General features: G+C 34.9%; 1 protein-coding gene across 3 annotated transcripts; it reads right to left on the bottom strand.

Annotated features, from left to right (window-relative positions):
* Window positions 1-404: 404 nt before the first annotated feature.
* Window positions 405-14,142, bottom strand: LOC126379861 (vesicle-associated membrane protein-associated protein B). Of its 3 annotated transcripts, none has more exons than XM_050028826.1 (8): window positions 13,984-14,142; window positions 9,815-9,979; window positions 9,538-9,641; window positions 9,376-9,456; window positions 9,211-9,291; window positions 8,027-8,107; window positions 6,947-7,057; window positions 405-4,617 (listed from the first exon to the last, which is right to left on the bottom strand). In XM_050028826.1, the coding sequence occupies exons 1-8, from the start codon at window positions 14,033-14,035 to the stop codon at window positions 4,456-4,458; spliced, it is 837 nt and encodes a 278-aa protein (XP_049884783.1). In that variant the 5' UTR covers window positions 14,036-14,142; the 3' UTR covers window positions 405-4,455. The 3 variants fall into 3 exon arrangements, with proteins under 3 accessions (XP_049884783.1, XP_049884784.1, XP_049884785.1); XM_050028827.1 differs by having other exon boundaries at window positions 9,815-9,967; window positions 13,984-14,136; XM_050028828.1 differs by lacking the exon at window positions 8,027-8,107.
* Between the last annotated feature and the right edge of the window lie 90 nt (window positions 14,143-14,232).

Genomic DNA, 14,232 nt, shown 5'->3' with positions numbered 1-14,232 from the left:
AATCTTTATGTAATGAATATTTCTTTTAAATAAAATGATTTTCAATCAAAGTTACTTTTTATTGGCTTTCATAGAACTTATACACTAATGAAGGTTACATAGGTACTTATTTTATTTTTTAAAAGCAACTGATCCCGATTTTTCCCCTTCTTTCCCGAGGTCCACCTGTTTAGTTCACTTGGTGGACCACGGGAAAACATATTCTTTCATGGTCCACCTGGTGGACTAAGGTGGACTATATTTTTGCTATGGATACTGGTCGATAGAGTGGCTGCGCCAAAAATTGTAAACGACACCACAGTGGTGCGGTTTCGTTGATAATACATGGGCTGCACTACCAAACATGTATTCAATACATAGAGTTTGATGATTAAATTTAGAGAAATGAGTTAAATAAAATTCGGTTTCATAAATTAAGTCTTTTATTCAGAAAACGATACAATATAGCGTAATAGTTAAATATAACAACAATACCATACGGAAATTTTAAAATGTTTTTCTATTGTTAATAAAATAAAAAAGTACTACGAATCATGCACAAATGACCCTATCCCATTACATACAACTCCCAAAATAAAAATACGACATGATTAAAAGCAACAATGGAATACAGTAATTTTAAAATTATTTTTTTAACTATGTTTGCACACAGCCACAGACCGAATTGTCAATTAGACATAGTGGAATCAACAAAGCCCGACCTTCCTAACTTAAATTTTTTTGATTATTTTTTCTTTTATAAGCGTAGTTTTTTATATAATTTAAAACCGGATTTATAGTACTTCTGTGATTCTGTACATAGACGGCTCCCGATTAGTGCCACTAAACAGGTTAGTTTGTCTGTCAGAGGGTCTCCTTCATTTTTTAACTTTGTTTTTTTTTTATTACTTGATATAATATCCGCTATAATAATGCACATTATGTACAAATTTCAACTAGGTATCGAATATGATTCAAAAGATACAGCCTTTTAAAGATTGAACTATGGGACCCTCTGACAGACAAACGGACAGACATGAAAACGGTTTAGGGGCACTAATCGGAATCAAAAAAGTACAAATCCATTTTTTGTTAGAATAAAAAAATCACTAATTTTTTTATTTGATCGATATATATAATAAACTTTTTCTATTCTATTTTATATTTATTTGCGCCAGTCAAGATGTTTCTGATTTTAAATGATATAAAAAAGTACGCTTACAAAAGAAAAAATAATCAAAATCGGACCTGTCCCTGGCAAGTTAGAAGTGAAACCCTTCATTGACTACACTATTACACAAACATTAACTAGCAGTATGAGCGATATCGCGATCGATAGTGTATAGTCAGGTCAGGTACAGGAGAAACGGGTCATCTAATACGAAATCGTGTCATTTAGATTTCAAATTTTTTTTAAATATCACGTCTGCTCCATCGCACGGGAAAAATGCTCTTTTTAATAAGAAAGGTGTGGGTCTCTTTTCCCGGTATATTATTGTTCTTGCTACCAATTGGGAGAGAGTGCTCTTTGGACGTTCTGCACTACAATTTTCATTTTTGACCGAACATTAAACGGACTTCACAAACTACCGCGACGCAGCATAATACAACCTTTACATTTTGGGTAGTTGCATGATCAATCAACAAACGACAATCAATCACTTAGTTTATCTAAATACCGGCGTGGGTCTATCGACGCCTCATGGAGAAATATATTATGTTTGTAGTATAAACATCAATGTAAATTTGTTTTTTTTTTTACACAAAGTACTTTTTTATAATTTATGTACCCGTATTAACAGCGGAGTAATAAAGTACCTACTATTTAATGAAACATTATGATCGACAGTCGCTGAAGAGCATGCCTTTTTCGTCTTATCTTATACGGCATTAATAATACCAATTCACCATATTATAGACACGAGTAACACAGCAAAATTAAAATTTAAAAATGCAATAAACAAGAGTGAAGTTCTTCTAAATATACTGACACAAAACTACAATATTAAGTGCTATGAATCATGACATGTTGACGTCTAGTATGACAATAAAGTGGTGGCGTATAAAACGTACATCCACGTTCGAATTACAATTACGTTTTGTATAATTCGCACTTCGCACCGTAACATTAGTTCGACGCTAGCCGAGCCGTGACGCTGGGTGTGTACAAGTCAGTAAATAACGATCAGGTGCGCCCCTGGCTCGGCTACAGCCACTCCGGTAGCATCTAACCCAAGATTTAGGAAAAGCGAACATCCTCACGAGCTGTTTTCACTCCCGCTGTGCACATGCTGTTTAATACTAACACTTATACGCGTTTTACTTTACCAACAAAATTATCACCTTCTTGCTAAACCATCTATGTGGTGACGTTGGCGTGGAAACCAATATCAGAAAAAACTTAAATTCGTTGTAATAAATTAAGATAACATCGGTTTATTATAAACATGTAGGCACAGTAAATTTTAAAAAATACTAATTATTAAATTGCTTTGTTAAGCTTCCAAGTACATATACATTATTTTATATTTATACTATATTCCTATTGTAACTATTATCTTCATAGCGGCACATGTAACGGCTATAAGAGCTGATACATTAATTTCCGTAAAAGGCGTGTTGAAATCACTTCCTTTATTAACTACCAGAAAGCTTAATTTTAAAATATTACACAAGTAATTCCAGCAAAGAATAGATACTATTGTTTCTCTCAAAATCCGCCATTTGCCACTTCAAAAATACACATTTAATCTGTAATATTAATTCCGATAAAAAACCGATAGGAAAGGTATACACTATCAGTGTGAGAAAACTATTTGATTTACAGTTTCATAGAGCCACCGAACTACAGTTGCAATACTTTATACAATTTATCGAGTACTGTAAAAACATCTAATAGTTCTCTATTACAATATGACAGATGTGCTTATCAGAAAATGTATACAATTTAATGCTAACGATTCAGTTTAATACAATACCTACATAGTAAAAGTATGAATGTCGCACTCATTTATGATAATTTATATATTCTCTTCAAGCAGTTTCGCTTCGGCCGGTGTTATGTTCCGGATATGTATGCCGTGAGTACTGAGTGCAGGATAACACTTCCAAGATAAAAGAAGATGAAAATAACAAGAAGAAGATAGAAGTATATAATGGAAACGCATTCAGTAATTTTCGTCATATATTCATATATCGCCTTATAGTGAAAACAATATTCGGATGTGATTTTTAATAACGAAACTCGTTATAGAGAAGATAGTTTCAATCCAGGTAAAAATTTGTACCTGCATTGAATATATTAATTTAAAGAAATCGAAAACAACATCAGAATCTGATTAAACAAAACGGCTTACGTGGTTTTTCACTATAAGGCTATGATATGTAATTTAGGGAAGGGAAAGAATATTTTATTTACTCACAAGGCGAGTTAGAGATATTGTGTATCCTGCCAGTATTGACCATTTATTATAACACAGACAAACCATGCCAGTTGTAAGTTTTACCGTACAGAGAGTCCAGATTAGGAAAACTACAGGAATCTTGAAACATCATTCAGGATATATATATTAATTCGTCATATCTGCTTTAATGAACAATGTGTTGCATACAAATAAAAAAAAATATTATTCAACATTAAACTTGAAATTGAGTAGAGTATTGAGAAGAGATTAAAATTTAGTGTTATTAGCTGTTTATTTAGTCTCAATAGATCAGATAATGTTTTGTAGTTTCAGAAATGAACCAATTTTTAGTGCAGTAAGAAAGTGATGTGTTCTCCTCGCCTCAAAATGTTTCCAGAGTTCCCGTAAATTAAGTACTTATTAGCCTTATATAAGTTGAAAACAATAAGGGCTGTATGTCATCTAATTCAAACTTTGGTTCCTTAATATATAATTAATAAAAAATAGCAAAGAGCTACGTGGGCACAAGATGTGTGGTTCGCAACAATCTGTTTGGGTACTATAGATTTAGTTATCTCAATGATTGTGACATACATACAAATGTGAACGAATTTTAATCAAAACTTTATACAAACTCATGATGATGAATGATTTACAAATGTGTCCTTTACATGCGAATTTTGACATACGTGACGACTAAATGGAAGAAAAACATAATTAATATACAAATATTGTGAATACTAATAGTTTAAACTATAATAAAACATCTGGTCACCAAATCGGGTTAGTTTAGAGGGTAACAATGTCAATGGAATGGTTAATGTGGTAAACATAATTACAAAAAACATGTTAAAACCATAATTTAAAAATATGGTAAAGGCAGAACATTGGAAGGGGGCTGTACATTACAATGGTAGTGTTGTAATGTGCCGAAAGCGCGAGTGCGGCTTGAGGTCAGAGAGAGGCCACTAAACTGGTGAAGCTGCCTTGTGCGAGAAGGATGCATTGGGAGTGGTGTAACAGCGGTATCGGTGAGGTGTTGTCGGGTCACCGCGGGGCTCGGGAGACCAATTCACATGAGGAACTTGCCGATGATGATGCCGAGGATCGCCATGCCCACCGCGGTCATGACCCACGGCATGAGCGCGACCTGCGCGCTCTTCTCGGGCCCGTACGAGTGGCGGCGCGGTAGGCGCCCGTCACCCGCCGACTGGCGTAGACGCAGCAACTGTTCCTGGAAATACATCCTTACATGTATCCAACAGTTTAAATACAGTTATTCACGCTAAGAATTTTCTATTTCCGAAATCATTTGGATTATCATTCGCAATGTAATGCAAAAAAAAGAAATATTACACAAAATAACATCAACGTGTAAAATTTTAAAAACATCAACAGTTCCCCATACAGATTTTTTTGGTCAGAATGGCTGGTGTACTGTTGAATGACAATTCATAATAAGAAGTGAAGCACCTGCATGGGACAGGAGCAATTTATAATAATAAAATGAGCCGCGGTCTTAACGGTCAGGTTGGGTAATAATGTGTGCACTGCACTGTATGTTGCAATTTTCATAATCATTTTATTGGAAACATGTTAACAGTTGTCACGGCAAGTCGGCCTGCAAGCGGCTTGAAAACTCTAGACGAATGGGTTGACCAGCTCAAATACCTTCACCAACCCGCAGTGGAGTAGCGAGGTGGGATACCTGTGTTCTATCCCCCTTTAATGGAGGAGAGACCTGTGCGCAGCAGTGAGATGGATAAGCTGTTTCATCATCTCCCTAGCATTATCCCGTTTTTCAAAGGGTCCGCTTACCTGACCTGAAGATTTGACAGGTCCGGCTTTTTTACAGAAGCGACTGCCTGTATGACCTTCCAACCAGCGAAGGGAAAACCAGCTCAATACAGGTTAGGTCACACCTCCGAAAATGCATTTCTCGGGAATGTGGGTTTCCTCACGACGTTTTCCTTCACCGTTGAGCACGTGATAATAATTTCGACAATCATTGGTTTAGGCCAGTGCTGGATTCGAACCTGCGACCTCAAAGTGAGAGGCAAGCGTTCTACGTACTGGGCTACCACGGCTTATACATATGCTGTTTGTGTTTTATTTGCATGTACACGCTCTTAACCACTATAGGGGTGGGTAGAAACATAAGGTACCAAGAAGACAACTTGAAATTGCACTTGGTGTTAAAATCAAGGTGGGTATGCTCAACAACATTGGTTCAAACATAATAACTGAAGACTTAGAATTATAAACTCCTGTATATTTAGTACATCATGAAATTGCGGACCGTTGTGCGAGTCTTTTCATACCATAATTTACATGTTGACATAAACATATACGCGTTGATTTTCGCTTGCAATGAAAGGTTACAAGTATATTCGCTTAGCAACTAAACATAACATTGGGCGTTGTTAATACACGTTATGACAATTCATACCATACATTTGTATTAATTAGCTTGTATGTTATTTTGTAAACTTCAGCATCATTAATCATTGATCTGATTTGAAAAACTCCAGCTTTATTCATCAATACACATTATTTAGGCTATAAGACCCACTGCTGAGCAATGACCTCCCCTTAACAATTACATTGATCATATAGTTTACATTTCCAAATTTGAATTTATTATCAAATAGTACCATATTTCAATATGAAGTGAGATACATTCGTGTTCAGCAGTACAAATCTAGGAAAGTCAGGGCCATGGCCTACTATAGTGTGGAGCGCGTTCATCAACAGCCTATATACGTCCCAATGCTGGGCACAGGCCTCCCCTCAATCAACCGGAGGGGGTATGGAGCATACTCCACCACGCTGCTCCACTGCGGGTTGGTGGAGGTGTTTTTACGGCTAATAGCCGGGACCAACGGCTTAACGTGCCCTCCGAAGCACGGAATCATCTTAGTTTTTCGGACAATCAGGTGATTCAAGCCTGAAAAGTCCTTACAAAGGACAGTCTCACAAAGTGATTTCGATAATGTCCCCATCGGGAATCGAACCCGGACCTCCAGATCGTGAGCCTAACGCTCTACCCACTAGACCACGGAGGCTGTTATGTACAAAATAAAGGGGCTAAAACGGTGGGTCCAAAATATGGGTCTAGTCGGCATTGTAATAGAAATAATTATTACTTATATACCTAACGTTCAAAATAAGTTTTAATGAGACTTTCAGATTTCTATACAAAGAGTCGTCAATTTCCTTGGAGATATGATCAATTTTAAAGTATTTCTGTTCGTAGTTATTAGCACATGGTACTCAGACGTATTTTCAGTTTTCATGTAATAAGTATATTGAAAATTCCGGCTCCGAACATTGTTATACTATATCCAGTTTGCACTCTCTGCATTGCACAAAAACAGATATACGGAAGTAGGGCGCCCACGTGGAAGATATTTAACACATGGATCTCCTCTTATTATATCCAAAGTTTCAGTAAGGTAGAAGAAAATTTAATAAATAGGTCATTCGCTTTGCAATAAACTAACAAAAACACAAATTAAAACAATCCCGGAAAAGAATAAAAATAAAGCACACTGTAAACTCACTTTTAACTGCAAGTTTTCTTGTCTTAATTTGCTTTCCTCCTCCCTCAAAAGAATAACCTCAGAAGCAGCTTTTTGCAGATCATTTTCCACGTTTTCGGACTTGGGCAAAGTCTGTAATAATAAAAAATATACATAAAAAATATAATGTTGTGTGCTACTGCCATCCTGTTACACAAATACTATTGCAAATAATAAATAAACATGCGGTTTGTAATGAACAAAGTGCGTGTACTCTTAAATTTATAATTAACGGCACATTTAGAGTTAGTCCAGCCAGCGGCGGATTCGCGCTATCACCCGGCACCGTGACTCGCAACCACTTTGATAAGCTAAATGCAACTTGCGAGCAACTGCCGACTGATGGGAATCTGTTGTCTGTACTGCGGTCGCTTACACTTATAATCGTCGCGTAGTACAAATCACACAAAATAAATGAAGTTTAAAAGAGAATTTTATCGTACAAATAATGATATACCTAACCTAATTATAATTAGGTAATTTATACAGTACGCGATGTAGCGCGAATCAGCCTGCAGGCTGTACAGTACATCCCTTCTTTGTTGGTTCTAGAAAACCTATACTCATCTATTTTTACGCCAATGTCTCGTGACGTACTTTTAAGTGCAATAAAGAAAACTTGAAATTAAAATGTTCTCTTCTTTTAAAAAACAATTTGTCATCGCGTGATCAATCAGTTGTTGGACACTCCTTAAGTTACATTCACTATGAACATTTAAGGCAGCAAAATATGTTGAAATGAGTGGCAAATACGAATGTGTTCTAACCTAACCAATAGCTCTTGATTGCGAGGCAACAAACAGTAATCGATTAAATGGTTTCATTGCAGATTGTTTGTTCAGTTGTTTCATGCAAATGCCTTAACGTTAAAAATATATATTTTTCTTGATGTCTTTAATGAAAATATTTTAGTTAATTTCTTGGAAGTTTTTTAGTTTACAATAAAAAAAGAAAAAAAACTGGAAAGACACGGATCTTAACTTTTTAATTGGAGATGCAGTTTATTTGTGATTATATTAACTTTGAAGTGCAACATTCATATTTATAATAAAAAAAGGGTACCGTTTTATTGTTTAAAGATCCGGTTGTGTGGTCTTCATCCTTCCGCTTTGCTTCATTCTGGATGAAACCTTCTACGGCATCCTGAAAGAAAATTTTATCAACATGCCAAGCTTGGACTTCACCCAATGATGCTGAATGTGGCGTTCACATCAATATTTAAAGAGATATTTCAGAGTTCCATCACTGAAAATAAATAAATGGAAACTGACATGTCACAAGCAGCTTTAAATGGCGAACATAAGGTGCTGGCTTTAATGGCTTAATGGGTTATAATAATGTTATGACTTTTATTTGAACACGCGTTATGAATGGATAACGGGCAAATAAAATAAAAAAGCAGACAAACACTACATATAAACATATACCTTATTTCATGCATAAAGAGTTCCATATATCTGGATAAAATCATCATAGATTTAGTTTCAGTCGAAAATTTACAAACTTGACATATTCATAATTTTGGAAATAATCCAAACGGAAGATAGATGCGTTTGTTTGAATGTCTGAATAAAATGATAGCTTTCTCATTATTATGTTACTTGTTTTGTTTACCATATTGTGTAAGTCTCTTCACGCTCGCGTTCGCGCAACGCAGATGCGCCGTTCGCGCCACTATAGTGTATTTACAATTAAAAAACGCCCGTAGTAGTTAATGTGTGTTCCATAAATATGTACTGTTTATACACTATACAAAATACGGAACTAATCACTCAGTTCAGAACCAACATTCATTTCGATAGTACAACACGTACGTGTGTACCGTGTGACAGTAAAATGAACGCTGGCGTACTAGGTTAGTCCCGTGCGCATGTCAAGCTTTGAAATAAAATACACATTTGAAAAAGTTCTTTGCAAGTGTTGAATAAATCCGCATGACACTAAACCGCCTTTAATCGCAAACTTTTTAATAATTTTATTTTCTTCATTAATTACTTATAATTATCATTATTTTTAACAGCAAAGCCAACAGTAGATTCCTGGTCTGCTATTTTGTAAATGATTGTGTCTGCGGAACGGTACTATATCGACAAACGCTCACACTCGAGAAACGTCATTGTGAGGGGTCTTTATGAATCATCAGTTTGAATTAGACATAATAAAATATTTATTTAGGGCTAGGGAACTCTTTAGTTAATAAGTTAAACAGTTAATCACCACACTAAATAAAATAACATTTAAGTTACCTTTGTCGACGATTTAGTATCTTCAGCCACTGCTACTCTCTTCTTTGTGACCTCGTTCTGGGCCACGTTGTCTCCGGCATCCTGATTATCAAAATTTACAGTTATGTTTATACAAAGTGGTGTAATATGTCTATTTATAAACCTTTGTTAATGATTGCTGCTTACATTGAGATTAGTACCACGTGGAGTCTCAAACACGCACTTCAACTTGTAGTCCATGAGCTGATCTGGACTGATCTCCTTCCACTGAAAATAAATAAAGAACCGTTAATTCATTGAATCCTATTTACTTTTACGTTATTGGAATGTATCTTGAAGTACACTTACTACTTGATCTATGTTAGTCTTGCCCTCTGGCGCGATGACACTTTGCACCATAAACTTATGTTTATGTTTTTCATTCGGATCCACATAGACAGGTTGTGGAGTGACTGGAAGTGACAAGGTTTTTAAACTTAATTGTCATAATAACTTTATCTAAACTTAACGCGATTATGAAAGGTCAAGGTATACAATCAATTTATTATGACTCCATACTGGTATTCACTGTAGTACAGAGATATCAATATATTACATTACGGTTATGGTTGTAGGCGTGACTTACTGGCAATATCCACTTTGGAGTTAGGTTCCAGTATTCCAGAATTGGGACGAACGCAATACTTCTTTGGTGCAGTAGTCTTTATCTTGAAGAGCACTGTATCCGTGCTGGGGTTTATCAGTCGTAAGTATGTGGTATACCCCTGCTCGAATAGTCCTGAGGAATCAACTAAAACAATCAATAATATTGACTATATCTCTCAAGACACGCATAAATTGCAAAGTGCAGTTATTGCACTAAGTCACAAATTAATGAAAGGTGTAAACTGTGAAGAAGTTATGCACATTCATATCCTTAGGCAGCTACTCGTTGACAATGCATTACAGTTATGATGATGTCAAGATTAAAACAAACTATATATTGGTGCTAATTCCTGTAAATACCATCTAATTTTATTTTAAGTTATATCTGTCATTTTCTTATCCGCCGAAAAGGAAAGGGACGGGTAATCGACAAGCATAAAATTTATGGAACACACGTCAATTTTAAGCACAAATCTAAACCAACCGTCTAAAAATTTTACGTCAGTCAATCATTCTTCCTAAAATTAAGAGCTGTGAATCATCCGTCCCTTTCCTTTTCGACGGATATGAAAATGACGGATATAACTTAAAATAAAATTAGGCGGTGTTTGCAGGAATCGGGGCCATTGCCTTTCTAGTATGCCCTTGAATTATAATCTTCTGTGATTTCAAATAATACCTACCTATTTTAATCATGATCAGAAACTATAGATAGTGCATAAGTTGAAAAATTTATGTCTCACATCTCTTAGCGTCTTCCCGTTTTCACAGGGTCCGCTTACCTAACCTGAAGATTTCACAGGTTCGGTTTTTTACAGAAGCGACTGTCTGTCTGTCCTTCCAACCCGCGAAAGGACAATCAGCCCAATACAGGTTAGGTCACATACCTCCGAATCGCATTTCCGGGAATGTGAGCCTCAAACGTGAATTTGAAAAGAAATTCGTAAATCATTGGTTTAGGCACGTGCTGGGATTCAAACTTGCGACCTCACAATAAGATTCAAGTGTTCTACTAACATGGTAAAAGTTATGTCAACTTTTTGGTAAATGATTATCCGTATTATATCATACATATATATATAACGTAATTTATCAGTTTAGGTAAAAAAAAGAACAATATTATTAAAGGCGCAACGTTACAAGGTTAAAAAAATATTACTTCACTAAATGGCGTCAACGAGATCTCTGAAATTGTATATTTCTTTCATCATTTATAATATTATTCAGTTAGATATTATTTACTGAAAAGAGGGTTCGCGATCTATGATAATTAAATAATAAATATTCGGAAGTGACATCATTTATCGAGGCAGTTTAGCATTGTGAAACGATACGCCTTTAGATTCTGAGCCACATGATATTATAGATGATTTCAATGTCTAGTAAATAAAAATACCTTATGTAGTAGGTTTAAGATGACTTATTGTTGAAAGTAATGGTAATATATTTAGATGTGTATAGTTTTGTTGATAATATAATATAACTTGCTAACTAAGCTTTTATTTTTAAGGATAGTTTTGATTTAATGATTTTCATGTAAAAAAGATCATTTTTTAAAGTAATGCTAAGAACTAACTAAACTATCTTATATATTTTATATCTGTTATGCAGGTGTCATGCTTAATTATGTTAAAATTAAATGTATTTTTGCCTGTACCTCCCCTATGATGTCATAGGGATCTAGCTCGAAAATGAATTGGGGGCTTAAAATGGCCTCATAGAAGCAATTAATCTAAGAAAGCAATATTGCAATTTGTCATTTGCGCATATAAAAGTTAGCCATGCAAACAAATGTCAAATAACAATATTGCTTTCTTGATGAATTGCTTCGATGTGGCTATTTTAATCCCCCAGTATATCATCAGAAAAAATAAGAATAGCTATATCAATCTAAGTAGCAAATACTTTCAGTAACATTGTTTCTGTCTTAAATAATGATTATGATTGATTGTCAAACATAAACAAAAACACGCGCCATTCTGAAGATGACTATAAAGTGATTGTAGATTATTATTGATATTATGGATTAAAATAGAACCTCAACTTTTAATAAGTGTTCCTTGATAATCTACAACTAAAGACATTTTTTAATATTTGATTATATAATAAAATTCGTAATTAAAACTCCTAGTATTATCTAAAATGTGTGTAGGTATATAATATATGTAGCAATCTAAAATGGGCATTTAAAGAACAACATAATTAGTGATGAGATAAAACAAAACTGCAACTTCAAGCTTCAAGTTGATATTTGGATCAGATATGGTATATAATTATGTTGCTACCTATATACCTAGCTTCTCTTTATTTTGATCAGAATAAAAATGGGTGGTAGCTGTGTTGTACCTGGGTGTAATAGCAAGGGTCATCATTCACAAAAAAAAGATGCAAATGTCTGTTATCCATAATATTAGAAGGTTAAATGAAGGCACACAGCACTCATCATCATCATCATATCTATATTTTTTTGGGGAATGTACCTAGCTAGAAATCTCTCATTATTCTTATACGTATACCTATGCTTCTGCCAGTACATTATATTATATTATATATATTTTTGAATAATGATGGACCTATGAGCAATGATAAAATAGGTAATTATCATGTTAAATCTGTACAATGCCATCTATATTATTTTTGGAGAACATAGCTTGAATGCATACTTCTGATGGGCTTTGATGGATTGAGATTTCTTACTATTAAAATCATAGGGGTGGGTAGTAGGTAAAGTACACATTTAGATAATTTTGTGAACTAACAATATACAAGAACCATATTCATCTGGAGTAGAACCTATGTGTCTATACTCAGCGGGATCCCCTGTCTGGGAGACATAAGAGTGATGCAGAGAATTAGATCTGGATTTGTTCTACTGAATTATGCTGAAAACAGAATTTGTTCCGTTAAAAAAACGGAAATACCAAGTTTTCTAACCGACCTCCAGCCAGCGGGATATTTACCAAAGTTAATTCTGATGAAGTATAAATTGGTATTAACTTTTAGATCTGTATTTATTCTGTTCAACAAAACAAAAAAAAATACTTCTGACATCTCAAATCAAAAACATCATCAAAAAAAACTATGTATCAGGTACAAATTGAAGCTGTGAGAGAAAAAGTCCGCTGACTGGAGGTTTCATTGCAGCTTGATTGTAGCTGAAGTAAGGATGTCAGAAGTATTTTTGTTTTGTTGAACAGAATAAATACAGATCTAAAAGTTAATACCAATTTATACTTTATCAGACTTTGGTAAATATCCCGCTGGCTGGAGGTCGGTTAGAAAACTTTCTATTTCCATTTTTTTAACGGAACAAATTCTGTTTTCAGCATAATTCAGTAGAAAAAATCCAGATCTAATTCTCTGCATCACTCTTATGTCTCCCAGACAGGGGATCCCGCTGGGTGTAGACACATGTAGAACCTAGCCATAGGTTACAAGTATCTTTTCAGTAATCCTACTTTTTTAAGTTCTACCTACTTTACAAGAAATGTAAATAAAACTCAATCCTACCCACACATTTATCATGAAACAATAGATGATTAGATACCTACATATTTAGGGTTTCCTTATGCAGTAATGTGTTTTTGAATAAATACTATTCCACAGTTAGCTTTAATTTTAAAAAAGGGCACTGAACATGCCGGTTATAAACACTAACTAACATATTCTTTTAGGACAATGAGATGTAGGTATATATCTATATATATAGACATACCAACTGAATAATAGGCGCGTAACTGTAGAACAATGTGGGTAAAACGGTGTTTATCGATCCTATATTAATTACGATAGTGAAACTCGTAATCAAATAACAGTAACATACGTTGACAGGACACAATACGATATAAGCATCGATGAGCTATCAAGACCTATGAGTTCACCATTACTCATTTCTACAGTGAACGCGAATATCAAGGATCACGGTCACTAATTAATTCTTTGGCTAGATTGAGCTTACAAGTGAAGTTTAAATTAAGTGTTTGCGGTGTAAAATAGGGAAAATGCGAAAAAAACCGCACCCCGACAAAACGCCGATATCTGGAAATAGAAACTCCATTTGTCAGCAGCTAGCTCGCGACCTATGTATGCTGCCTAAGTTTCAGTGCAGCACTTCGCAGTTCACACATTATAAAACGATGAGATGCTTACCTTTAAATTTGAGCTCGTTTTGAGGCTCTATGGTTAACACCTGGTTAGGCATTTTGAATTATTAAAACTAATAACTCGTTGGCAAAAATCGGTAGATTTAGTAAATGACTGTTCTCCAATGTCGGCCAAAGCGAACGATGAATGACGAATTCGACATGCGCAGCGCACTGCGCATGCGTTCTCTTTCTTTTTCTTTCGGTGCTCTATTCTTAAAGCAATCGAATTCGAGCCATGTTATAATTTCACATA

This window comes from Pectinophora gossypiella, chromosome Z (genome assembly GCF_024362695.1).
Source record: "Pectinophora gossypiella chromosome Z, ilPecGoss1.1, whole genome shotgun sequence".
Classification (NCBI taxonomy): domain Eukaryota; kingdom Metazoa; phylum Arthropoda; class Insecta; order Lepidoptera; family Gelechiidae; genus Pectinophora; species Pectinophora gossypiella.
This window is presented reverse-complemented; position numbering and strand designations above follow the sequence as displayed.